This window comes from Lepidochelys kempii, chromosome 7, assembly GCF_965140285.1.
Source record: "Lepidochelys kempii isolate rLepKem1 chromosome 7, rLepKem1.hap1, whole genome shotgun sequence".
Taxonomy (NCBI): Eukaryota; Metazoa; Chordata; order Testudines; family Cheloniidae; genus Lepidochelys; species Lepidochelys kempii.
Window position 1 is genome coordinate 108,968,659 of NC_136386.1, and position 25,514 is coordinate 108,994,172.

The 25,514-nt window shown below is 41.3% G+C and overlaps 1 protein-coding gene across 7 annotated transcripts in view; it reads right to left on the minus strand.

Annotated features, from left to right (window-relative positions):
* The window catches only part of GRK5 (G protein-coupled receptor kinase 5), a 223,558-nt gene that overhangs the window by 80,977 nt on the left and 117,067 nt on the right, over positions 1–25,514 (minus strand). For 3 of the 7 annotated variants that reach the window (XR_012160063.2, XM_078853867.1, XM_078853868.1), the window contains exon 3: positions 7,967–8,079. The exons of 2 other annotated variants lie outside the window; for them this stretch is intronic. Coding sequence is in view for 3 of the 5 variants with exons in the window: in XM_078853867.1 (XP_078709993.1) it covers positions 7,967–8,079 (113 nt within the window). In the remaining 2 variants the exon portion in view is untranslated. Of the gene's footprint in view, positions 1–5,168; positions 5,228–7,966; positions 8,080–25,514 lie in introns of those variants that run through there. 2 more of the 7 variants (XM_078853869.1, XM_078853870.1) reach the window with 2 other exon arrangements.

Genomic DNA, 25,514 nt, shown 5'->3' on the forward strand with positions numbered 1-25,514 from the left:
ACTGAGTCAGCCAGTCTGTTCATGACTCCCTCCACTCAGACCCATTCTGGCTCATGTTATAAACTGAAAAGCCCCCCCCCCCACCCAAAATGATTAGGAATTTTCAATTAAAAATGAGTAGAGGAAGCAGGGGAGGGAACTGAGGGAGGCTGCAAGATAGGCAGAAGACCAGTCCAAAGGGAAATCATGACACAGCGAGACCTGCTGAAAGTCAGAGCATCTGTGTATGTGTATTATTTTACGAAACATTCATGTTAAAATCCTGCACTGGATTACCATATTCTAGTTCTGCAGATACCAGCTTGGAGAACAGGAAATGTATACAGCTAAGACATCAGCTACTTATTGATCCCCCCCGCCCTCCAGCATAGGAAATGTGTCCTGCAAAACTTTATTTTAAGGACCTTCTTTCAACAGGTACAAATAGATATTTCTTTGCTACAATATTTGTAAGCATGCTACTACAATGCCTGGTAGGGCAGCCTATGAATAACTTGTAAGGGTTTTCAAGAGAGTTAATTTCACCATAAACCAGCTACAGCATGCTGCAGTAACAATAGCTTTCATTTTGGACAATGCCTTCCTCTGGAAGCCTACCAAAGAGTTTGGCAAATGACTGTTTTACACACAGGAGATATTACATATGTATGTATGAGGATACAGGTGTGTGTGTGTGGTGGTGGGGAGATGGTGGTGTGAGGTGGTATAAAGACTTCTCAGCAGGAGGGTGAGAATGCCTGCAATTTAAGGCTGGGATGCTCTTCTCTCATTTAGGGGAGAAGCCTATTTTGATGGAGCAGCTAAGGAGGCCAATGGAAGTGAACAGATTTCAGATGACCGGAGGGGTGTACTTTGTTGTCAGCTGACCACCATATTTTAGCAATCTTGCATCCATGCCTATTGATAGAGTGGCATCTGAGTGTTGTGTCCCTTGGCTTTGGCAGCCCAGACCACTGTGGTTTACAGGTGATTTGGGATGGATAAGGTGACAGGAAAAGCTGGTTAGAGTGCAGGTGAGGTAGGGCACCTCCTAATTTTCAGGGCTGGTCCTGGACTCGCTGTTGGGTTTACACAATTGAGTCAGCTTCTCTCTTTGGAGTTTCAGCAAGTTTCACTTGCCAAAGGTCTGGCAGTGTTGGGGCACTTTGGGCTACCACAAACACATTGACCCATGTCCCTCCTGCCTGGTAAAGGCCAGTGGTAAGACACTCTTGTGATCTAGAATACTTAGCCAAGAGCATGGCCCCATTGCCCTAGGTGCTGTTCATACACACAGCAGAAACAGTCCTGCCCCACAGAGCTTACAACATAAATAGACAGGACAGACAGAGGGTGGGAGAAAGGAAGTCCTATTATCCCCATTGCACAGATGGGAAACTGAGGCACAGAGAAATTGAGCGACTTGCCTGTGGCCATACGGGGAGTCTACAGCAGCTCTCCCAAGTGCTAGCCCAGTTCTTCAGCCACAGGATCATCCTTTTTCGGTGCATATTAAAACCTTCAATTTTATTACAAATGTTGGGCATCACCACTTGCAAGCCACCCCTACATATACTTTGTTCATTTTAAGGGCTGCCTATTTCACGTGAAATGGCTCAGAGAACATATCTAATCTTCTGCACACACATGCCTTCCTTACCGAGAAGCACTTGGAAGCAGAGCTATAATTCTGTGTGGTAGGACAGATTGACACATTCCTGCACTTTCTGTCCTACAGCACACCTAGCCCCCAATGTGTAACAGCATCTCAATCTCAACCCCTTGGAACGTATTGCTAGGAAACATTAAAACACAGGGTGATCAGTTTTAACTTTCTGGTAGTTTATTCTGTTTGAGAAAGGCTGATTTACAAAATTGTGGCACAGTTTTTGGTTCAGAGCCACAGCTTCCCTTTTGGCAGTGCCCTTCTTAGCAGTGGGCTCTAGCGTGACACTTTGCTTAGCATCACTTATACTCCCCTCCATTTTTAATTCTCTCCTTATGTTGGAATTGACCCTTCTGGGAACTGCTCCTCTGTATTTGGCACTGGTGTAACCACTGCTGGAATAATGTATCCAGTTCTGGTACACACAATTCAAGGAGGATGTTGATAAATTGGAGAGGGCTCAAAGAAGAGCCATGAGAACATTTAAAGTATTAGAAAACATGCCTTATAGTGATAGACTCAAAGAGTTTGATCTATTTAACTTGATTATAGTCTCTAAGTATCTACACGGGGAACAAATATTTAATACTGATCTCTTCAGTCTAGCAGAGAAACGTATAACATGATCCAATGACTGGAAGTTGAAGCTAGACAAATCCAGATTGGAAATAAGGTGTAAATTTTTGACCATGAGGGTACTTAACCACTGAAACAATTTACCAAGGGTCATGGAGGATTCTCCATCACTGATAATTTTGAAATCAAGACTAATGCTAATGTTAGGGCCCTATCTTCATGTTTAAAAATAAAGCCAGTTAAATTGGAAATTTTGGCCTGTATGCATATCTGTGACTGAAACACATTATTTGGCAGGACATAGTGTACAAAGGAGACAAGTGTTCAAATCTTAGCATTAAATAGAGATGAAAAGTAAAGTCCAACAACTTGTTAATTTCAATAAAATATTGTATTAATTTTTGCAGGGTGGGATTTTCAAAAAGGCTCAGTGTTGACCTAACTCTGCCCTCATTGAAGACATGGGGAGGGGGGTTTGCCCTGGATTTCAATGGGAGAAGAGTTAAGCCAACGTTGAGTGCTTTTGAAAATCTTATCCATAGTCATAGATGCAATCTTGTGTTCTTATCACTGTCATTCATATCTTCCCCTCCATTCCCACTCCTCTGCATTGTTCTCTACCCACACTGTCACAGCTTGCCCCAACTGACTTCGAAGGGCTTTGGATCCGGCCCTGAATTGGTCACACAGATAAATCTATTTGAAAATGTAGGCCCCAATTCTCCTCTGCCTTGCACCTTGTATAGTCAGTTACACCTGGGCAAAGTGAGTGTATAATGCTACTATTGTGATTCAGCAGCATTTGATACCCAGGCAGCACTCGCTTGGCAGAGATATAAATCACTGTGCAAGGTGCAAGGCCGTGGGGAATCAGGCCTGTGATTTTTATCTAGTCAACATCCCTTGTCACACTCTAACTGTAACAACCCGACAATTGTATCAGCAAGAGGAATCTGTTTCCTGTGCTAACTTTAGTGACTGTGGAACGTGCTTTATTGTAAAAATGAACGCTTTAAAAATACAAACAAATTTATAATATACCCTATAATCAGTCTCCCCAGTACATCACTTGGGTGCTCGTGACAGCTGAAATAAATGCCATGTAAAGGAGGGACTTTTCTCAATATGTAATGCAGGTCGATATTACTGATGTTTGAAATCAGAGGAGTGAGAAAGTTCTCTCTAAAGTGGGTCTGTCTTGCATATGGAAAAGAGAGATCATGGGTAGGCTGGTGACTGTCTGACAGAACTCCTCAGCTTGCAGTTTCCACTCCAACCTGTGCTTGTAAATCACACACAGCATTTATTGTTCCCTGCTGTTGGAAGCAGTATGGTCTAGTGGTTAAAGAAGGGGACTGGAAGGCAGGAGACATAGGTGTATTCTGGGCTGTGCCACTGATTTTCTGTGCAACCTTGGGCAAGTCACTTAACCTCTCTGTGCTTCACTTTCTCTCTCTCTGTAAAACAGGGATAATAATACTCGCAATCCAGCAGAGTGCTCTGAGATCCTCTGGTGAAGAGCTGAGTATTTTAAATTATTTTTCATCTTTATTTGGTACTAAGTAAAAACAAAGTTTTGTTGTGTTTCCTACTTTAGACAGAATAATGAAGTCACAGAGCAACCAAAAGGCGGTACTTTGCCCACTGCAGGTCTTGGGGCAGCAGGTGGTCTCTAAAATGGTATGGTCCACATTTCTGGTGGTCTCAGAATGGGGCTGTAAAATCAGACATTTGGTCTCATTATGGGCCTCTTCTGTGTAACCTAGGAATTGGCCTGGTTCCCATAACCCATGCCACACAGACTGACTTTGGCTGAAATTCAATTTAATGGCTGTGTGCTGTGTTGCTGGACCTTGAGGTTGGATAATATAGGAAACTTCACTAATGGTCAGCAAACTTTTACAGAAATTGAAATCGATAAACAAAAGCCATCAAAGCTGTTCAAAGATAAGAGAAAAGGAGTACTTGTGGCACCTTAGAGACTAACAAATTTATTTGAGCAGAAGCTTTCGTGAGCATGAAAGCTTATGCTCAAATAAATTTGTTAGTCTCTGAGGTGCCACAAGTACTCTTCTTTTTGTGAATACAGACTAATACGGCTGCTACTCTGAAAGATAAGAGAGTGACTATCCAGACCTCCATATAGCTCAGTCATTTTGTTCCACCAATTATTGGTGATCTCAGTTGGACTGTGAATACAGATCTCTTGGCTACACTGAAATATTGCAGTAGTACACAAGACACTTAAGGGTCAGAGCTGCAAGCAAAGAGTGTTTGCCAAGAGCATCCCTGCAGAAGGGTCGTGGGATATTTGTCTGGGGTTATTGGGGTTTGGAGCTTTTAAACACAACCATTTCCCTTACCAGCCTCCTCTTAACCTTTCACGGTATTCTTGTCTAAGGGTTTGATTACAGTGCAATAAAACACCCATGGCTGGCCTGTGTCAGCTAACTCAGGCTTGTGGGGGCTCTAAAATTGCAGTGTAACTGTCTGGACTTGAGCTGGATCAGTGAGGGATGGTCCCAGAGCCCACACTCCAGACATCTACACTGCAGTTTTATAGCCCCACAGCCTGAGCCTTGTGAACCTGAGTCAGCTGACCCAGGCCAACTGCAGGTGTTTTATTGCAATGTAGACATACCCACAAACACTGCACTACAGCTAGGAGGGTGCTAAAAGGCCATAGCTGGTTTCACTCTCAGGATCTCAGGCTAAGGGCTGCAGAAGGGTAAGGCAGTTTGTTGCCCTAAACTCCAAGAGTGACTTCAGCAATACCCCCAGTACTTTGTGTAAAGAAAGGTTATCATGTTGTATTGTAAAGTTGATTGTGTTGTCGTGACAGGATGATATACACCCTAATGGGGATAATAATACTTCTTTTTGCCCAGCCTTTGTCTCTCTTATCTATTTAGACCGTAAGCTCTTCAAAGCCTAGACTTTCTCTTACTGTGTGTTTGTACATGACTAGCACAATGGGACCCTGATCTCTGTGGCTTCTTGGCATTCCTGGAATACAAATACAGAATTCAGTTTTTAAAAAGCAATTCTGACAGGCAATATCCATGTTTAATTTTAAGCATAAGTGTTTTTATCAGGGCCGGCTCTAGGATTTTTGCTACCCCAATCAAAAAAAACTTTTGGCCACCACTGCTTTTTTTGTGCCCCCCCCCTCGCCTCCGTCCCAACTCCCCCCCTTCCCACCCCCTTCCCCAAATCCCTGGCCCTGCCTCCTCCCCCGGGCGTGCCGCATTTCCCCCCCCCGATTGCCTCCTGCAGCTTCCCCCCCACAACCCCCTACCCTAGCTCACCTCCACTCCGCCTGCTCCCCTGAACACACCGCCGCTCCACTTCTCCCCCCTCCCTCTCAGCTGAGGGAGAGGCGGTGCGTTCAGGTGAGCAGGCGGAGCAGAGGTGAGCGAGGGTGGCGGGGGAGCACAGGAAGTAACGGAGGTGGGGGTAGAGGAACCGCTCCCCGCCCCAGCTCACCTCCGCTCCCCCGAGCGAGCGAGCTGCTGCTCGGCTTCCCCTCCCTCCCTCCCAGGCTTGCCGCGCGAAAGAGCTGTTTCGCACGGCATGCCTGGGAAGGAGTGGGGAGAAGCGGAGTGGCGGCGGCGTGCTCAGGGGAGCAGGCGGAGATGAATGGGGGCAACAGGGGCACATTTCCAGGGGCAGCATGGCCGGCGCCGGAATGCCGCCCCTAGGAATGTGCTGCCCCATGCACCTGCTTGTTTTGCTGGTGCCTAGAGCCGGCCCTGGTTTTTAATCGATTTAATTTTTTATAATTCCAAGAAATATGGGGGGGAGGGTGTCAGACAATAATTATTTAATGACACTACAACACAATGAGATTCAAAAAGTTAAAGCTTTATAACCATTAAAACACAATTAGTCAACATCACATGTCAAAATATACAAAGTAAACATCCTTACATTAAACTCAAATAAGTTCTCTAGCAGCCCTTTTCTTACTTTGCCTATCTGTAAATTTCAATGATCAATAGAAATATTTTTTCTGTTGGTTTGTGTGTGTATGGTGAAGTTGACATTTATTCATAAAAATGTAATCCCTCTAAGCCTATTAATAATAGACAATAGTGGCACACAGAGCCCCTAAATTCTGTAACCACTCTGAATTTTGAAAACTTCCTGTTTTCTTTTAAATGGAAGACACACAGAAACCAAAGATCATTCTTTCTCGATGTTGTCTCCCAAACCAAAAGGTAAGACATAATCTTCGCACATTTTAAATGGATGACTAAAGGCACTTCCATCAGGCAGGCAAAGACCACTGTTCATTTCTGTCCCCATTTCCTGAACTAAACTGTTGTGTAGAGGCCAAAATCCATCCCAAAGATGGCTTGTGTTTCAATGGAGGATGAACAGAGTCATTCTATGACAGCAGCTTCTGCCTGTCCTCCCGCAGCTGCCCACAGGTTTTCTAGCAGGCACCTGTGTGCAGTAGCTAATAAATGTAGCTATATGCACACATTTAGCTACCCAGTTGCACTGCCAGTAGGAGTTCAAGATGGAAGCTGTCTGGCTACCCTACCGAATCTACTCCATAGCTAGTCTATGACAACTGCATGATGGCTACTGTCACAGAATGCTTAGAGGTAGGCACTACACTTTCCATTGAAAAATAATGATTTTGGCTCCTTCACTGTCTTCCTATGACAGAGATACAGCATAACAGTCAATCTTGGATATATTCTTAAAGGCATTTGTAACCTTTTTTCACTCTACTCAGCAATCTGAAAGTTCAGCCAGGTGAGCACCTGCCGTAGCATGAGGAAACTGTGAAATGTATTTGCAAGTGGTGAACCCAGAGATCAAAGAGATTGCAATCTGACCTCTAAAACTGCACTCACCACCCTTCACATCTAAGAGTCTGAGTGTGCAATTCTCCGATGCACGTGCAAATGCATTGATGCATGCAAATCCATATTGGTGCATCTGCAAAAACAGACATGAAAAGTGGTGGGTGCAATTGTAAGGCCATTTTTCACATATGTGTCTCTGTGTTCTAAGCAGAGTGTAGAGCACTTCTGAGCCTGCTTATGAAAGAAGGCATATTGCTAAAAGTTGCTTTATCGTTTGTTACAGAGGCAAGGCAACATGGTAATCTAACACACTACACTTAGAACCAATTGCCATCCCGTTTTATATTGTATAAACAAGCCAAAGAAAGAGTCTGTGTTTAATGAGATCCTGATCTTGCGATACATTGCATGGACTCAGCAGTCTGTTTGTGCCACCAAATCCCAGGATCAGAGTCTACACAAAGATTTTGGTCAAATAGCATTAACATTCTTTTTATGATGTCTATCAAGCTAAAAAAAAATCTTACACTCTCTTACACTGAGTTCACAGATGACCAATACAAATTTTTCCTTTTTAAGTAGGATTGGATCAGTAATGTCAATTCAATAATATTAAAAACCCTGTATTTTCCAATATATTTTATAGTCAAGGTTTACAATGATTGCTGGATATCAAGAAGAAGCTTCTGGAGAGGGAGCAAAAAATTTTTTGACTATTGACATGATAGAGATATTTATGGTGACAAACCAAATATTCTGTAGGAGCCTAATACATGAAAGGCTCACATCTTTGTGCTCATGTAGAGAATGTTACTCCTTAAGAACAATGGTTTATTTTTTTGTACTCCTACACTGATGTTCTTAAGTTCATTACCAAGGAACAGAGTGCAATAAAGCACTGCAAATATCAGAAGAATTAACTTACCACCGAGTCAAGGAACCTAATGTAACACTCAAGCTCCGGTCGAGTTTCACAGAACTGCCGAAAGAGAAACCTTCCAATTGGCTGCTTGTCGCATAAACTGTAATAATCTCTATCTAGAGGCAATAAAAGAAGAAGAAAAAAAAGAGTGTAAAAACCTGAAGATCCTCTGTGTGTGTTTTGGGCTGGCTACAATTTTAAAACACCACAAGTGAGCGCAGTAAAAGGACTCCAAACCATAACCCCCCCTTGGGAAATCAAAGCCAAAAACACAGGACCCACGAGGCAAGCACGTGCTCAATTCTACACTCCTAGTGCAGGCAAAAAGTCCCGCTCATGTCATTCAGCCATGATAAGATGACAATTGTTGACCTTTCATTTCTGGAGTTATATAGAATCAGAGAAGGCAATTCCCATATTGGTTACCTTTGTGGGGAAAAGGGGGGGGGGGGAACCTTCAGGTGAGAGTTACCAGAAGCCTTGAAAAAGTGAATTTGCACATGCAGTTGCATCAATGTTTGGAATTAACGGGAACTTGCAATAGCCCTATCCCCAGTTCCCCATATATTTAAATACAGGTCAGAATGCTGCTAAACTCTGGGAAAATTAGGGTTTGACTTTGTGGCTAAAGCCCTTCTCTAATATACATGTATTTATGGTATATATATCTTAAAAGTATTTAAAAATCTGTGTTATCTGTTCATTGGCAGTAACGAGGGCTTTGCACATACAATATCTTACTGATGAGATTGAGTTTCACATGACGTCCCCCTTTAGAAGTTTATTTCACCTACTGCTTTATTGTATTTTTAATTGTTGTTCCATCATTGTACAGCACTGAACAGCCATGTGACTACAGTGAAAAGCACTTTATGAATCAATATTTAAAAGGAAAACGAGGAAAAAGAAAGAGTACCACAAATTGACATGGCTCAAGTATAAACCAGCTGGTATCAAATGTTAGCTTTGCAAGATCAGCATTAAACACTAGTTAGCATGGGGCTGCTGCACACACTTAAGATATATTATTGCTTTAAAAATACACAAAATGTCAAACAACATATTGTGTTCCCTTAAGCATTCTTTTCACCGCCTTCCTCGTTGCCATATGGCAGTCACTGTTATTATGGAAACAACTCACTTCCAAACACATAATATAACACTGCAAACAGACATACAAAACCCACACAAGTTGTCAGTGCCTGGGTTACTTTTATCTTACAGCTGTAGTAGCTTGTGCGTTTATTTCCCCCACCCTCTACTAGTAGAAAAAACATAGGTGAACACTGGAATCTGTGAATGAACCGTCCATTTGACGGAGATTCTACATACCCACAACAGGGTTTTTACCCACTAGAGCTGATTTTGTCATGCCCATCCCCTGCAATAACAGGATGTAAGCCCCAGGTGGAATATATATCCGATTTTGGAATTGCTCACATATGGCCAGATTACAGCCATCTTTTGCATGGGTTGTAAAGGCAGGGGGAACCAAACACCCTCCACCTCCTATGTAGGGGCTGGTGACAAGTCTAGTGATTGCATACACCCATGCGTATGGATTGCAGGTTTTGGGTTTGCATCATCCTCTGATGCATAAGTGCCGACTCCATGGGTGCTCTGGGGCTGAAGCACCCATCAAAAAATAAGAGGAGGTACTCAGCACCCGCATAGCTGGATTAATCTTTTGTGGGCCCTGGCACAGACAGTGGTCCTACCCCCTACTCTGCCCCGAGGCCGCACCCTTGCTCAGCATCTTCCCCCTGAGGCTCCTCCCACCGCTCACATGGAGGGGATGTGGCAGAAACGGGCACCCACCAGCAAAACCAAAAGTCAGTGCCTGTGATCTGATGCATCGGGTACCGGTGGCTATCAGAGACAAGATACTGGACGAGTTGGATAATAGTCATATATTTGCCAAGAACCCAAAAGTGAATGGCGTATCGTTATTTTAATCATGGGTGGCGTGTGACTCCTCCATTTGGGGAGAATGGGCGTGCCTGGACCATGATCCCACCCCAAGGCCTGCCCCTGCTTGGCTTCCTCCCCTTGGAACCCCGCCCATTCTCCACCCCCACCCACCTCTCGTGCCTCTTTGCCCCCTTCCCCGAGGCCCCCCCACCCACCTCCCAGCCAGCCACTCACCACTCACGCATGCCTCTTCACGCCCTCCCCTCTGGCCCCCATGTGGGTGGTGCGGGGACGGGAAGAGGGGGAGTGAAGGCGGGGCTTTGGGCAGAAAAGGACGAATGGGAGCAGGGCCTCGGGGCACAGCATGGGTGGGGCCACGGCCAGGGTGCCCTTTTGGCGGCGGTGGCATACTCCAAAGGTGGCAGGCCAGCTGTCAGGGCCTCTTATACAAGCCGCCCATTATTTTAATCTTAATTTGTCCTCTGGACCACCCACTAACAACAACTTGTGGTGCTGGTGTGTTTGTATTGGCTGGGGTATGCAGCATGGAACAGTATGACACAGGCATATACTGAGAGAAAGTCAGATTGCTGAATTTTAGGCCTAACTGCCTTGATAATGGCCCTTTCAAGCGCTGCATGGTTTTGCAGCTCAAACCTGTAGGTTTCTAGAGAGAAGACACATGCAGAGCAATAGCAATCAAAGCAGAACTTGCTCAATTCAAGTGAGGACACAAAAATGAGAATCCTTTGATTGGAATAGAAAGGGGAAGAAAGAGATGAAGGGGAAGGAAAGTCAGATGGTAGGGAGAAAGGCATAAAGAGAATACCAGTATGGATTGGGATGATGACACCTGGAAAACAGTGATGCTGAAAGAGACCCGGCACAAGCCTTTATCCATCAAAGCATTTAAGTAAGTGCTTAACTTTAAATATGTGCATGCGCTTTAAGCATGTGCTTAAATTCTTTCCTGGGCCAGGATCAGAGTGGGCAGCAAATTCAATAGGAATTTGCAATGCAATAGGGGGGTAGAAACAGAGACCTGTGGCAAACTATATGTGCTGAGCCTCGAATGAGGTTTAGCTGGAGTTCTAAAGGTAGAATTACATAGAAACCTTTTGCTGCATTTGCTGTCTCAGTTCAAGGTTAACAGTAATTGTGTACTTATTGTGCATCATGTACACTCAGAAAAAACATCCTGAGTCTCTGTGTCACTCATCTTTTCCCCAAATTAGGAATCGAGCCCTTCTAAAAGTCCCAAACTCTACTATGATTGCTCTGAAGCCAAGACAATGTAAAGTGAACAGCGCGAAAGGTAATATTTCTTAATATAGATTAAATGTGTGAATCAATGTAATAAAATGCAGCATACATGTACACATATACGTAAACATTTGATGCATTTTAAATGTTTCTTCTTGTAGAGCCTTATTTTATCTATAGCATAATTATTTATAGTATAAAAATACATGCAGCTTTTTAAAGTTTGTCAAAATAGGATAGTATGGGAAACATTCACCCTAAAATGCTTATAATATCATTAAAGCCTAGTATTGGAGCATATATATTGTCTGAATGATCTATGAGACTCATACATTCAATAGATTGACATTATGGCATGCAAGATACAGAAAACATTATGAAGCAAGTTAAACATTATTTTTATTGATAATATAAAATAAAGAATAAATGAACACACACCTGCTACTATAGCTGTATAACATGGCCAGCACATGAGAATGTTAACCCATTCTTAAGGAGGAAAAAGGAAATACCAGCAATAACACCAGCTAAACACAAGACTCAAGTCCAGTTCCCTGGAGCCAGTCTGTCTTTGATAAAAAACGGGATATATTTGATAGGTAACATAAATAAATGGTGTAATTGTTTTCATTCCTTTTAGGTGATATAATTTTTTTCCCCTAGGCCCTGATCTTGCAGTTGACCCTGCTCAGTCAGTTGCAGGATTCTGGCCTGAATTAGTATTTTGGGATAAACGGACCATGTTCTGAATTAAGAAGTGAAACCATATGTCTCAGCTTAAGCCCAGAAGGTGACAATTTTGTTATATTAAACAAGTGCAAAACCAATGCAAGCTGTGCTGTAATTGCACATCCAGATTCTTGACTACAGACTAGCAGCCAGGAAGGGAAAAGACAGATCGCTGGGCAGATCATATGATCAGAAGCCTATCTTGGACGGGGTTTAATTATTGTGTCATTTTCTGTATGCCTGCCAATAAAGATATCCATCCAGTTTCAAAAGTTTAAAAAACAGAAAGAATGATTTCCTGAGGAAATGGAAGGAAATGTTAAACATTTGGAAGTGAAACCATATGTTTGTGATGACGCAGTGGAACTAAAACAATTCTGCAAGCAGACTGCCCCTCCCATTTTGGAAGACTTTTGCTTTAACACCTGCAAGGTCACACACAGACAGAATGGATCTTTAAAAAGGGAGGGGTGAAAACTATAGGAGGTCAGTTAGTTTTAACCTTTCAGTTTCTTTATTTAGAGATTGGCAAATACAGTAGTCCTGCCAGTGAACTGTTTATCATCCCAATTAAGCAACTGTCCAGATTAATAGAGGAGGCTATTAAAAAGATGGCAGAAAAGATTTCTTTAAATAAAATATTGTAACAAATACTAGATGATAAATTATATTCACTCCAGGCTTATTGTACATTTATTTGGTAATTTCTATATTAAGAGTTCGGAGTTCCATACGTTAAACAACACTTGAACATTTGGAATTGGCCAACAGCATTTTCATTGAGCTAATTATGTCTTGAAAAGCGGAGGTCACTACTGTTCACTGTCATAAGGCTAAGCTTGTTCCCTGGGAGATGTTTCTATAAAATAGGTCTTTTGATTAAGGCCCCAATTCAGCAAAGTACTTAACAGTATATGCCTAACTTTAAGCACATGAATAGTCCCATTTCCAAAATTTCATTTTGGTCAACCTTTTTGTAAATAAATAAATAAATGAAATGGTTTCCATTAACATTGTTTTACTTTTGGTAAAATTTTTAATGAAATATGGGGGTTGTTGGTTTATTTGGGGGGGTGGGGGAAGTGGGGTAACACTGAAAAAAATGATCAAAACTGTTTTTTGAAAACTGATAAAAATAAATGGATTTTGATTTTGGGTAAAAGAAAATGCATTTTCCCCCCTTCCCCAAATCTCATGCAACATAATTAGCATTTTCTACCAGCTCTAAAGAGGGCCTCAACATCTTTGGAGGGAGATTGGGGGATTTTTTTTTAATCTTTGCAATACAGATTCTATTGTTTTTTAGGGAAGGACTAAAAAGTTGGAGAGGGATAATGACATTAGGCTGACAAAATTATTCTGATGTTTTCAGGTCTAGTGTAAATTGCAAGATCACACCAAATTTGCAAATTTTTCCCAAGGTGTTGAAACATGTCAGAACAATATGCAGCTTCTGAACCAGCTTAGGCATGCGTGGAACTTTTATCTAGAGATGGGGTAAAACCAGAACCATTCAGCCAACAGCTCTGTCCCCTACTCAAAGTTAGGATGGTTCATATAAAATAGATCCTAATTGCCCTTTGTTTTGGTTTTGCAAACCTAAACCCCAAATAGGTTTTGCAAAACAAAAATCACCTCCATTTTTTGCCCAACGTTGCTTACAAAATGTAATCTCTCAAAAGCACAAAAAAATGACAAAAGCAGGAAATAAATTAAATGTTAAAGGAATATACTATTTGCTTATCCAAAAAAGAATGAGTGCTTTAAAATATAAACATAATTGTTATGTGTACCATCAGCATAATAATGGAAAGTACCTTTTACAACACTGAATAACCCCATTTAGAGACACTTTAAAAAGAAATATGTTTTTCCTTTTAAAACCAGTAAGTCTAACACTAGTGCTTACCTGCAATAATTTATTCTTGCCCTTCTCCAGTCGAATGTGAAATTACAACTACCTACATATAAACAGAGCACACTAATCCATCCAGTCTTTGAGGGTGATGAAAGTTGCTTCCTATCAAAGGCTTCTTTGTGCATGATTTAAAAGGGCCTGAAATGCTTTGATTGCATTATTAACAGTGTCTGTGTTACTGTTATATTTTAGAATAAAGTGCAAAGTTGGAATGCCAGCTATTACATTCTATAAAATATGGGATTTCATCTCCTATAATAAATGTGTTTCACTACAAAAGACCATCATTGTGTTCCAAATTAAAGAGCCAACTTCAGCCTCATTTACACAAGGGCTCCCCCAATTATTCTGTTCGATTCTATTCTGGTCTTTATCACCATAGATCTGAGAGCTGCATAAGGCTTACTGGGGAGCCATGTATTTGCAATCTGCAATAAGAAAAACACCATACAAGAGTTCAGCATTGTTATCTCTGAAAAACAGTTCCACGGCTCATAGAGTATTTTATTCTTAATGGGGAGGCAGGGGCATTGTTGCCCCAGCTCTGCCTGCTGGAAAAGTATTTACAGTGGGAAGAGAATCATTTGCTTGGTGACTTAGGAGGAATACTGCAGGCAAGTTAGTGGGTATGCAACGTAGGTCTCACCTGTTTTACCATCGGGTGAATGTGGCAGTCTACGGGTTCAGACAGTGCTGAGAACTCGCCCTCTGAAAAACAGGCCCCTTTAAGATGTCTCAAGCTGGGCACTCAAAATCACTAGTCACTTTTGAAAATCCTGGCCTAAAAATTAACTAAGCGAATCAGATCTAAACAAGGGTGACCAGACGTCCCAAAATAGCAGCAGTGTCTTATATATGAAATTATACTCCCCCCCTCGGGAAAAAAAAAGTGTCCAGATTTTTCATACTTGCTATCTGGTCACCCTAATCTAGTCATTTTAAAGAGAGAACACAAGAGGGAGAAAAAGTTATAACTCAGTTCACCCAGGAAATCCTCAGAAACTATGATGATAGTCACATTATAATTGTTGAATATAGACAGACACTACAGATAATGCTGCACTCACTGCTCAGTGGCGCACAATATTTCCATCTGCAAAATGGGGATAATAGCACTTCCCCACCTCACCGGCATGTTGTGAGGATAAATATGTTAAAGGTTGTGAACTGCTCAGATACTATGGTAATAGGACCACATAACTGTGATAGATTAGATTATCTATCACTCAATTTCTTCAGGAGCGATTGACTTAATATTGTTTCAAGTGCTACTGTCTTTCAGAGAAAACCCTCCTATAAGCATGCCGCTTCTGGCTAGCCTGAAACCAACATAGACAGTGGTGACTGTCTAGGAAGATGAAGAGATTCAGCCCCAGCTCACCCAGTTCTAAGGAATACTTTGATGAGTGAATGTTCCTGAGTTGAGATGCACATCACTCAGGAGTGGCTAGTGCCGGGGATTTAAGGTCCAGTATAATAAGGCCTGAAGAATAACAACGGATGCAGCACAAGGAGGAAAATGTGTTTATTCTCTGAAGAACTGAACTGGATCCTCAGAACTCACCCTTCCCTTGTGCTACTAGTCTTAAAATTCCTTGCTAATTACTTGTAATCCAAATCCATAGAGCAGACATTGAGCCCAACAGATCACAACAGATCTCTTTTTATATTGAACATCTACATGTAGGCTGGGAAGGATTACACTTTTATTGGTAAATGTTGATTTCATCATACACATACACAAATTGATGACGAACCATTTCCATCTATGATCATCAAAATTGGCAAAAATAGGAAAAATAAGAAAAATTCTGCTTCAAGATATTTATTTTGCATCTTTTGACATGTGATGTAGATAGCTTGTGTTTTAACGGTTATAAAGTGTTATCATTTTGAATCTCAATGTCTACTGCTATTCAATAATTATTGTCCGACCCCCCCAACCAAAATTTCCTGCAACTGTGACCACTTAAATTGATAAAATTAGAAAAAAAAATCACTTAAAACCCATCATTTTGTACAACTGTGAAAATTTAAAATAGATAAAAATTAAAAAAGGCTTGAAAATAAACATCTGATATTCTTCATTACAATTATAAAAAAAATTGAATTCTGACAAGCCTATCTATACTGTACCATCATTTTGCATGCACTTTACAGAGATTAAAAACAAGGACATGGACCAAGATGCTCAAAAGTGCTAGTTCCCTTTGATTTCCTAAGGGTGTTAGGGAGTTTTGAGGATCTGGGCCATGGTTCCTATCTTAACAAGTATATAGATTAGCACAATGTCTGTACTGCATAGGTGCATAATACCAATCCTAAAAATAAGGTTTGGAAAGGAGTTACTTTACCAATAACAAAAGCACACATTTTCTAAAATTCAATACTTCACCCATTTATTATTTTTATTTACATTAAATACTAAAATGGATTAGACTACGCTACAGTTGAAAGGCTTGCAATATTTTTTATTTTAAACTGCCATCGTTTTCAGTTTGCTACTCAAGCACTCTTCCTGCCCCTCACCCCTCCCCAGTTGTATAACTTTAAAACATCCAGACAGTGTATAGTAAATTCCAGCCTGGAGCACATTTTTACGCCTGAGCTATTTCCCCCCTTGTATGTGGGATTTTATGACTCTGACAGACCTACAACCAACCCCATTGGATTGGGTGTTGCTTTGATGCAGACTACACTAATTAATTAATTAATACTAATATAATTAAGTTTATTTGTGACAATGGAATTACTTCAAACTGGTTTCAAGTCCTGCCAATTTCATTTTCTCTGCTTGGTCAACTGTCTCTTTTAAAACAAACAAATATGATCTTCGGATGTTTAATCATCTCATTTATTCAGATAATGCTTTGTATAGCTTCTTTTTCTCCCCCCAGCCCCTCAGTTTTCACTGTGTTACACTATATGCATGGACTCCATCCATTAGAGAAGCACTACACTAAAGATGAAATGTTCCAAACATTAGACCTAGGCTGATAGTGCAAAAAAAAAAAATGGTTAGGAGAATACTTCAGAAAATTCCCACAATTTCATTTGCTGCAATGGTATGGGGGTCCCTTTTATTTGTTTCCTGTGAACAGATGTGGTGGTTTTCCCCAGGGAAATTTCTGTGGAAAGTCGAATCCCACAAACAGCTGCATGAATACGTTTGCATGAGCATTTGCAGCAGAAATGTTTATACGTTTATAAAAATCTCTTTGTTGATTTTGGAGAAAGGCTTTGGATGAACAGCAGGAGGGATGACTAACCCCTCCCCACTTTTCTGTAACGTGCAACAGCAGCAGCAGCGAAGCAAATGACGTGTTGTGGGAGTTGTATGGCCACCACCACCACCAGAAACATCAGTGGGGTTGAGAGTGTGGTGGCACTTCGTTGGCAGGAAGGCATCTGATAATCCATCCCTGTGTCAGGACTACAGCCAAGTGGTATGGCAGGGGAGTGTAGCCCCTGGGATCCAGCAATTGTGTGGTAGCATGTATATTTCAACTTAATGAAGCCCCTCTGTCTGTATTGGCTGTGGACATGGACAGACAAGTACATCTGTCAATGGCAGTGCTAGAAATCCCTCTGAGTTATTCCAGCCCTCCTCTGCTCTATAAAACTTCTGTTCCCTGATTGGATGACCATAAATATTACCATGTGACTTAGGTGACCAATCACACAGCTCAAATAATGAATTGAGATACTGTATAGTCAAAAGAAAAGGAGTACTTGTGGCACCTTAGAGACTAAGGTGCCACAAGTCCTCCTTTTCTTTTTGCGAATACAGACTAACACGGCTGTTACGCTGAAACCTGTATAGTCAAAGTAATTTTTGCAGATAAAAAAATGTGAAAATTTGTTCATATGAAATATTCAAACCATTTTGAATCATGAACAAAAAAAAATTGCTTGCCAACTATTTGTGAACAGGAAAAAGGGGTGGGGGGAACCAGCTGAATAAATTGTTAGTTACAAATAATGAGCCTGATGCCAAGCCCATGGAAGACCATAGAAAGACTTCCACTGATTTCAAAGGGCTTTGGATCAAGCCCAGTTTGTCCATCTCTGGCAAGCACATTTTAAATCAGTGGCGCCCAACCTTTCCAGACTACTATACCTCTTTCAGGAGTCTGATTTGTGTTGTGTACCTCCAAGTCTCCCATCACTTAAAAACTACTTGCTTACAAAATCAGCCATAAAAATACGTAAGTGTCACAGCACACTACTACTGAAAAATGCTTCCTCATATTTACCATATCATTATAAAACAATCAATTGGAATATAAATATTTACTTACATTCCGGTGTATAGTATATAGAGCAGTGTAAACAAATCATTGTCTGTATGAAATTTTACTTTGTACTGACTTCTCTAGTGATTTTTATGTAGCCTGTTGTAAAACTAGGCAAATATCTAGATGAGTTGCTCTATCCCCGGAAGACCTGTGCATACCCCTGGTTGAGAACCACAGCTTTAAATGAATAAAACACTCAGTTTCTCTCCCAGCTATGCATTAACTGTGATGAGAATGTATGGGAGGTGACCTGTAATTGGGTATCCATATTCTGAGTAAGCAATGTTTATTTGGCTTTTTTTTAACCTTTTCATCTAATGGTTATCTATCCCATTCTTAAACAAATCCTATATTTTAGGAATACATTTGTTACAAATTAGAATTTAGGGTATTTAATGGAGTCAATGAACTTGAGAAGAGCTGGTATATTTTTTCACATCTTTGTTAGCTCAAAAATCCAAGCGACTAGTAAAGAAGCAGCTACTCTTCCTGTAAATCACACCCTTTATAAACATATGTCACTGAATCCATGCCGGGGTGGGGGGAGGGGGGGTCTCAGTAAAGCTTCAAGAATGGATCCTATGTGATTGGTTGGGACGCTACTGAATGGACAACTGACATTTGCATTCCCTTTGTGTATCCCCATTAGCAGGCCATGACACCAACCGCCTTGGCATAGAATACCTCCCCCCAGCCAGGTTGACACAAACATGGTTAATGTTTTATAGCCTTTGTGAAACAATTAGCCGTTCCCTGATAACCGTATCTGATATAGACACTTAAGTTTGGCTAGGAAAACAATTTTTGTCTTCTTAAACAATGCCCAACAATGTATGAGCCACAAGGACAGATGGATTGAAAAATTCCCCCAAAGAAATATGAAAGGTCACCTCAGACTCTAGAGGTGTCCCTGGGAGTAGGGAATTAAGGTTTGGTTATCCCTATGATGTAGTAGTTAAAGCAGCTAGTGAGTTTGTCTTTTACCTTGGGGCTTTTATGTCTGGTCCTAGAGATACTGACTGAAATACCCAACTTATTTTCTGTTTAGTACTTTTATTTAGTTGTTGTCCTGGTTATATCCTGAGTAATACGTGCTGAAAGAATAATTTAGTAAAAGTTGTAATTTGAATGTTTAAGGTTATGAATTCTACAGAACTGTTGCTGTTGTACACAGAACAAAATAAACATCCCAGTTCCAGGAAACTAAAGGAGACATCTTGTGAATCGTTTTCTTAACACTAAAAAGAGTTCTGTAAAACCACTCTATGCCTTCTGAATCAGTCTAGACTAAACCTTCATCAGATCTATATAACGGTGCAATGGGCAAAGAAATATGCCAATGCACATGTATAAGCAATATAAGTTTCTACTGTGCATATAATAAAATTCCTTATGTAAAATAGTTACTGTGCATACTATCCAGTAGCCACTTCAAGTTTTAAACATCTTAGCCATTTCATTAATGATTCTTTTAACAAAATAGTAGATTCTGTTAGTTGCTCCCTGGTTGCTAGATTTCTTTCTTTCGTGCTGGTTTTGAAATACACACTCAAAATCCCCAAACAAACTAATGAAACCCCACAGTCTTAAGATGGCAAATTTTTTTTAAAAAACATTTGTCTGCTCCCATCTTTTTATTTTTAAAGTAAACTAAAAACTATTGAAAAACAAACCCAATAATTATATTAATCAAACAACCAGTAACACACTGTAAAATATTTTTTTTAAAAAAAATCAATCCCTTCCACCAGTTTTGAAGAAATGGATATAATTTTCACTCTTTAACAGATACCTATCTTAACAAGTTAACACCAATGCTTTTGAAAAACAAGGTCTCTCTCTGTAATCGGAACACTGACATAAGCTTAATTTATGTTCTCTCTCCACTTCAACTTCCTGCTGAGCGATAACCCCAGCTGAGTGGGTGTGAAGGCGCTGGTATGCTGGGTAAAATTGGTATTAACAGTGGAAAAGCTATTTAAAAGTCATTTGGAAACTCAGAAGAAACTAAGAGGAACTTGTGCTAAAGGGGACTGTTAACGGAAAGTATGTTGATTTCCTTTTTAACAGACGTATGCAGTACCAAGCTCCTCCCTTCACTGAACAGTGTGATGGATTGAGAGGGCTCAGTGGCTGGTGTCCAAATACGTAGAAACCTTGAACAATATTAAAGAGAGCTAAAAAGAGAGTGTATTTTTACGAGGAACCTCTTTCATGTATTTATGAAAGCTGATTTATCTCAGGAAACTGACAATGGTTTCCCTCTCAGCGATCATCCATACATTTTCTAAGCTGCTCTTAATTCTTATTCTTCATTTTATCTCCTTTCATTCTTTTCTTCCATTCCCTGGTTTAGTTTCATATTGTAATACGAATCTCTTACACTTATATAGCGCCTTTCATCCCCAAACATCTCAACATGCTGTGCATTCTTATGCTACAGCATTTACAGGGATCACTGAAAAGCAGCCACTGTTTAGCAACACACATGAATGCTACGCAGAGGCATACAGTAATGAGCAAAACAACCAGAAGTGAAAGTAAGCCTGTATGGTCTGGTACGGTGTACCAGCAAGAGCCAGTATGCCGTGCCGGACTGGACCAGCTTCCCCAGGCTGGCGCTTTAAAGGGCCCCGGGCTCCACGCAGTGGCCAGAGCCCCGGGCCCTTTAAAGCACCACCCGATCCCCACTGCCAGAACCCCGGGGTAGCAGCGGCAGAGCTCTGGCGGTGATTTAAAGGGCCCAGAGCTCCGCTGCGGTGGGGCGGCCAGAGCCGGGGCCCTTTAAATCACCCCTGAACCCCGAGGCTCCCAGCTGCCTGTGCAGCTGGTAGCTGTGGGGGTGATTTAAAGGCCCCAGGTATTTAAAGGCCCCGCCTCTTCCGTTGAGGACACGCCTCTTCTGGTCGAGGCCACGCCCCCTGCTCAGGACTCTGGAGTACCAGTAAATCCTTTAAGTTATTTTCACCCCTGAAAACAACCAAGGGAATTTCAGTAGACAGACTATAATTCCCGCCCCCCCCCCGCCAGGAAACTGACAAGAACTCCAGGCTTAACTAACACCCCCACCTCTGTAAACTGTGCGATGAAATGTTTAACTCACCACAAGTGGTCAGAAGCTTTGATTTGCTTCTCATTTGAAAGACAACACCTGAATGCCCCATGCGGTACTACTGATTCTAAGGGAAGTACCACCTAGTGAATCACCAGCCTTACACCTCCTAAGCATCCCTGGAAGGCCTCCCATCCAAGTGCTGACCCAGCCTTACCCCACATAGCTTGGCAATGATAATAGGATCACTGCACAAAAGGGCATGGCTATTTGCAAACCACCTCAATGGTTTCAGAATATTTGATGTTCCCTGAAGTGTAGTGTGCCCACTTATGTGTTTACATTGTTCATGTAAACTGTTGAGTTTCACTGAGCAAGGAGAAACGTGGGGTTATCTCACTATTACAGTATATCTACATTTTCATATACACATAAGGTTTGACTTTAATGAGGAGTTGGGTGGCTAAATGCCATTCATTTATTTGAAAATGTGAGGCTGTGGAGTGCACAGCACTGCTCATGAAAACAGGCATGCTGTGTGTCAGGCAACCCCCATGCATATGATAGAGCAGCCAGAAGTCTGCTCTAAATTACAATGTCTGCTGGCAGTCAAGGATCAGTCTGATATAACAGAGACATGGGCGTAACAGAGTCACAGGCATAACAGAGTCATGGGCATGCCCCCTTTGCTGCCAGTACAGCACTTATACAAGTAGTAGGGAGTAGAGCGAGGTAGGAGACACCAGGACTGCTCTATGGCTGGGGAGGGTGACCCTCCAATGATCAGTTATGCCAGCTTTGTGCCAGTAACTCAGTGCAGATTCTAGATTATAGTTTGGTTCTTTTGGAGTGGGGGTTAGTGTGTGTACACTGTACTTCATTATCCTGGTTTCCTTCCTGGTGATAGGAGGCCATTGCACGAATTTAAGGAATTAGGGAGCTCAAGCTGAAGGAAATCGTACACACACACAAACCTACAACAACATGTCCCCATCAATGACTATCAAAATGTACAGAGAGGCACAGTAAGAAAAATGCTGCTTGAGACTTATTAGAGTCAAAATCTAGTGATTTAGACTTTTGAATTAGGCTGGTTACAAATGAACGAGTGAATGAACAGTAAGAACAGGTATGATTTGCTGATTTAAAGAGATTTACTTTGTATATGTTGACAATTTGTGTTTTAACAATTTATAAAGCTGTAGCTTTCTGAATCTCAATGTCTACTGCCATTAAATAATTGTCTGACTCCCCAGAATTTCCCACAATTATGAAAATTTTACATCGATAAAAATCGAAAAAACAACAAAAGCTGAATATTCCTAATTGTGTACAACTGTGAAAATGTAAATAGATAAAAACTAAAAAATGCTTGAAAATAAACATTCATATTTTCCATCAAAATTACCAAAAAAAATTGAATTCTTCTGAGCCTATCTATGGTTTGTGAACAGTGCACAATGCACTGTCCCCTGGATGAAGATAATTGGGGGAGGAAAGGATATGCAATGTTTCATACAGGCTTGGATACTATAGTGACAGACATCATTGAGAGACTCTAGATAGCTAGAATTTGTTGAATGCCTTTAAAAACACAGAAAAAAATCTTACTATCCATTCTTACCACAGATATAACCATGCTGTTTATAAACAGTTGTTGCTAGCTTGGTTTACTATGGGTTTCCAGACCAGTACAGGTTGGGTAGGGCAGGGGTGGGAGGGTTAAAAATTTATGCTAGAGATTTAGAACAAGCAGTCTCCTCTTAATTGGTTAAGAGGTTGCATGAACTCAGGCTGCAGATTCCACAGCAGGGAGGTGGAACAATCCAAATAGAACAGAATAGAATGGAACATGAACATCACTCCAAGATCCATTTAGGAGCAAGAATGCAGGAACCGATCTGTGCTATCTTCTTAGCCATCAAGCAAGTCCCTGAACTTGAATGAAAACTAGGATTTCCTTTTCACTGGCCACATTAAATATGTTTGTGCAAGGGGAAGAAAAAAATTGAGGTGGAAAAAGAAGAACCGCACGCCTGATCTGAAAGGAAAGCATATTTGTGCCAACACTGAAACATTAGAGACATTGTTCAAGAGCAGTTTATTCTTGCAAAAATATTATCCTCGTAATGCTGCCAAGGTCAGTGAAAGTATGGGATACCTGCCATGGAAGTACTGGGTATGCATGCTTATTTACACTCTGCACCTAACTTTTCAGATACTCTCAAGTTTAGCGTTCATGTGCTGGCAGGACCTGTTCCTTCATGCATTTTCTCCCCTTCTCTTTATTTGCCCTTTGGGGAATCTTTGGGCCCCTGACTGTGCAGTGGTTGAAAATTCCATTGCTTGCCACAGAAACCCACATTGATTAATTTCATCCCACTTGCATGGAAGAGGCAAGGTAGGCAGCTCTCCAACTAGGGACAAGGAAATCCCTGCTGCTTGCATGCCACATCAAATAAAGTAGCTCCTGGATAAAGCCACTGGATTTCAGATTTCACTCCGCCTGCAGGAAAAATGCAAACTGCCACTGCAACATGAAAACAGACAACAAATATTACAAAACTGCTCACCAAAGGGTAGGGAACAGCAATGATTTTCTTGGTAACAGTTTAAGCAAGAAAGAATTCAGCTATTGCCCTACATTTATGTCACTTTCCTAGATTATTCAGTTATTTTAGTTGCAATTACACACCAAATATCTGCTAAGTTAAAATAACATTACGAAGGTTGCAAGTCAAGCATTCCAAAATTAGGAATGCCTACATTAAGGCTGCTGGTGTAAGTTGATTTGGCCCCCTTGTGCTTATGCATTATAATGTGGTTTTTAATTACATGATCTCATACTATTTTTTCCATAGGACCTCTGCCTCATTCACTGAACAGGGTGAATGGTGCTCACTAAATGAGCAGCTACTTAATATTTTGTTTTCTCCTTGTTGTTCAATGGGCGGCCCTGGGCACTATTTACAGCACACTATTCAAACCCTGCTCTGAAGACAGAATTTATAACTTTCCTGATGGTCTTTTCAATGGGCTCATCACTATTGTATCTGAGTGCTTCACAAATGTTACTAAGCTTCATCTCACAAAATCCCTGTGAGCTGAGGGGGGTATCTCCCCAATTTACAGATGGGGAACTGAGGCACAGAGAGATTAAGCTCAAAACTATCCAGTAATATTGGGTGTCCAATTTCCGATGCCTAGGACCTGATTTTTCACTCTACTTAGCATGTTATATGTTCAAAGCACAGCTCCCACTGACTTCATCTGCAGCTGTGACTGCTCAGCACTTCTGCTACTGAAGACCCCAGCACCCCAACTGAGGCACACAGAAAATGAGGAACACACAATTAATGACCACATCAGAAATCATGCACACGTTTGAATTCAACCACATCTGAAGCAGGCAGTTTCCTCCTCCATACTGTCTTGGCCCATCAAGTGTCTGTCTCAGGCTGGATATTTTGGGAAAATTTCAGCCAAAACAGTGCAACTGTTACAAGAATGAGACTAGAGGAGAGTATATTATTTTGCCCATGTTAAAGAATGCTGGTGACCTTTCTTTCAAAAGCGTTAGCACCCCCATGCTTTGAGCAGGGCCTTGAAATTTGGCAGAGCGTGGCATTTACAGTAGAAATCTTCCCATATTTTGCTAAGTTAGAAAAATCACAATTTGGTACATGCTCAGTGATATTTCTTAGATTTTAGAAGCTAAATTTTCTGAAGACTCCATCAACACTGAGAGCATGTTCCAGCCCAGGGCTGAGCAGGACTTTCCCTGCAATTACAGCTCAGGGCAAGATCCAGGTCTGGGTACCTGAACTGAGATCCCAGAGACCATCCCGGCTGCCCCCTCAATGCCCCATTGGGGCAACTGAAACAGGGTTTTATAATGGGAAGGTTATAATGAACAAGCTTAATAACCATGCATCCGATGAAGTGAGCTGTAGCTCACGAAAGCTTATGCTCAAATAAATTGGTTAGTCTCTAAGGTGCCACAAGTACTCCTTTTCTTTTAACCTTAATAATACACAGTGCTACCAGCCCCACCTATAATAACCATTCCTCAGAGATTTTGGCTTTTGGAATAACAAGTTATTACGTATTATCTGTGAAGGGCCCAATTATGCCCAGCCCTCCTTATGCTGAGTTATTCTGTAAGGTTTTACTGATCTCAGCAGGACTGCTTGCAAAATAAGGTGTCACTGAATGTGTGTAACACAGGCAGAATCAGGCACTCAAATGGCAACTACAGACAGTGTCTGCCCCAGTGACCATACCATAAAAATTTGACAGATATGAGGTGGGCAGGATTCAGTGAGGAGCTCAGAAGAGAGAACGACTAGGATGTTTTAAAATATTCTTCATATTATAGGT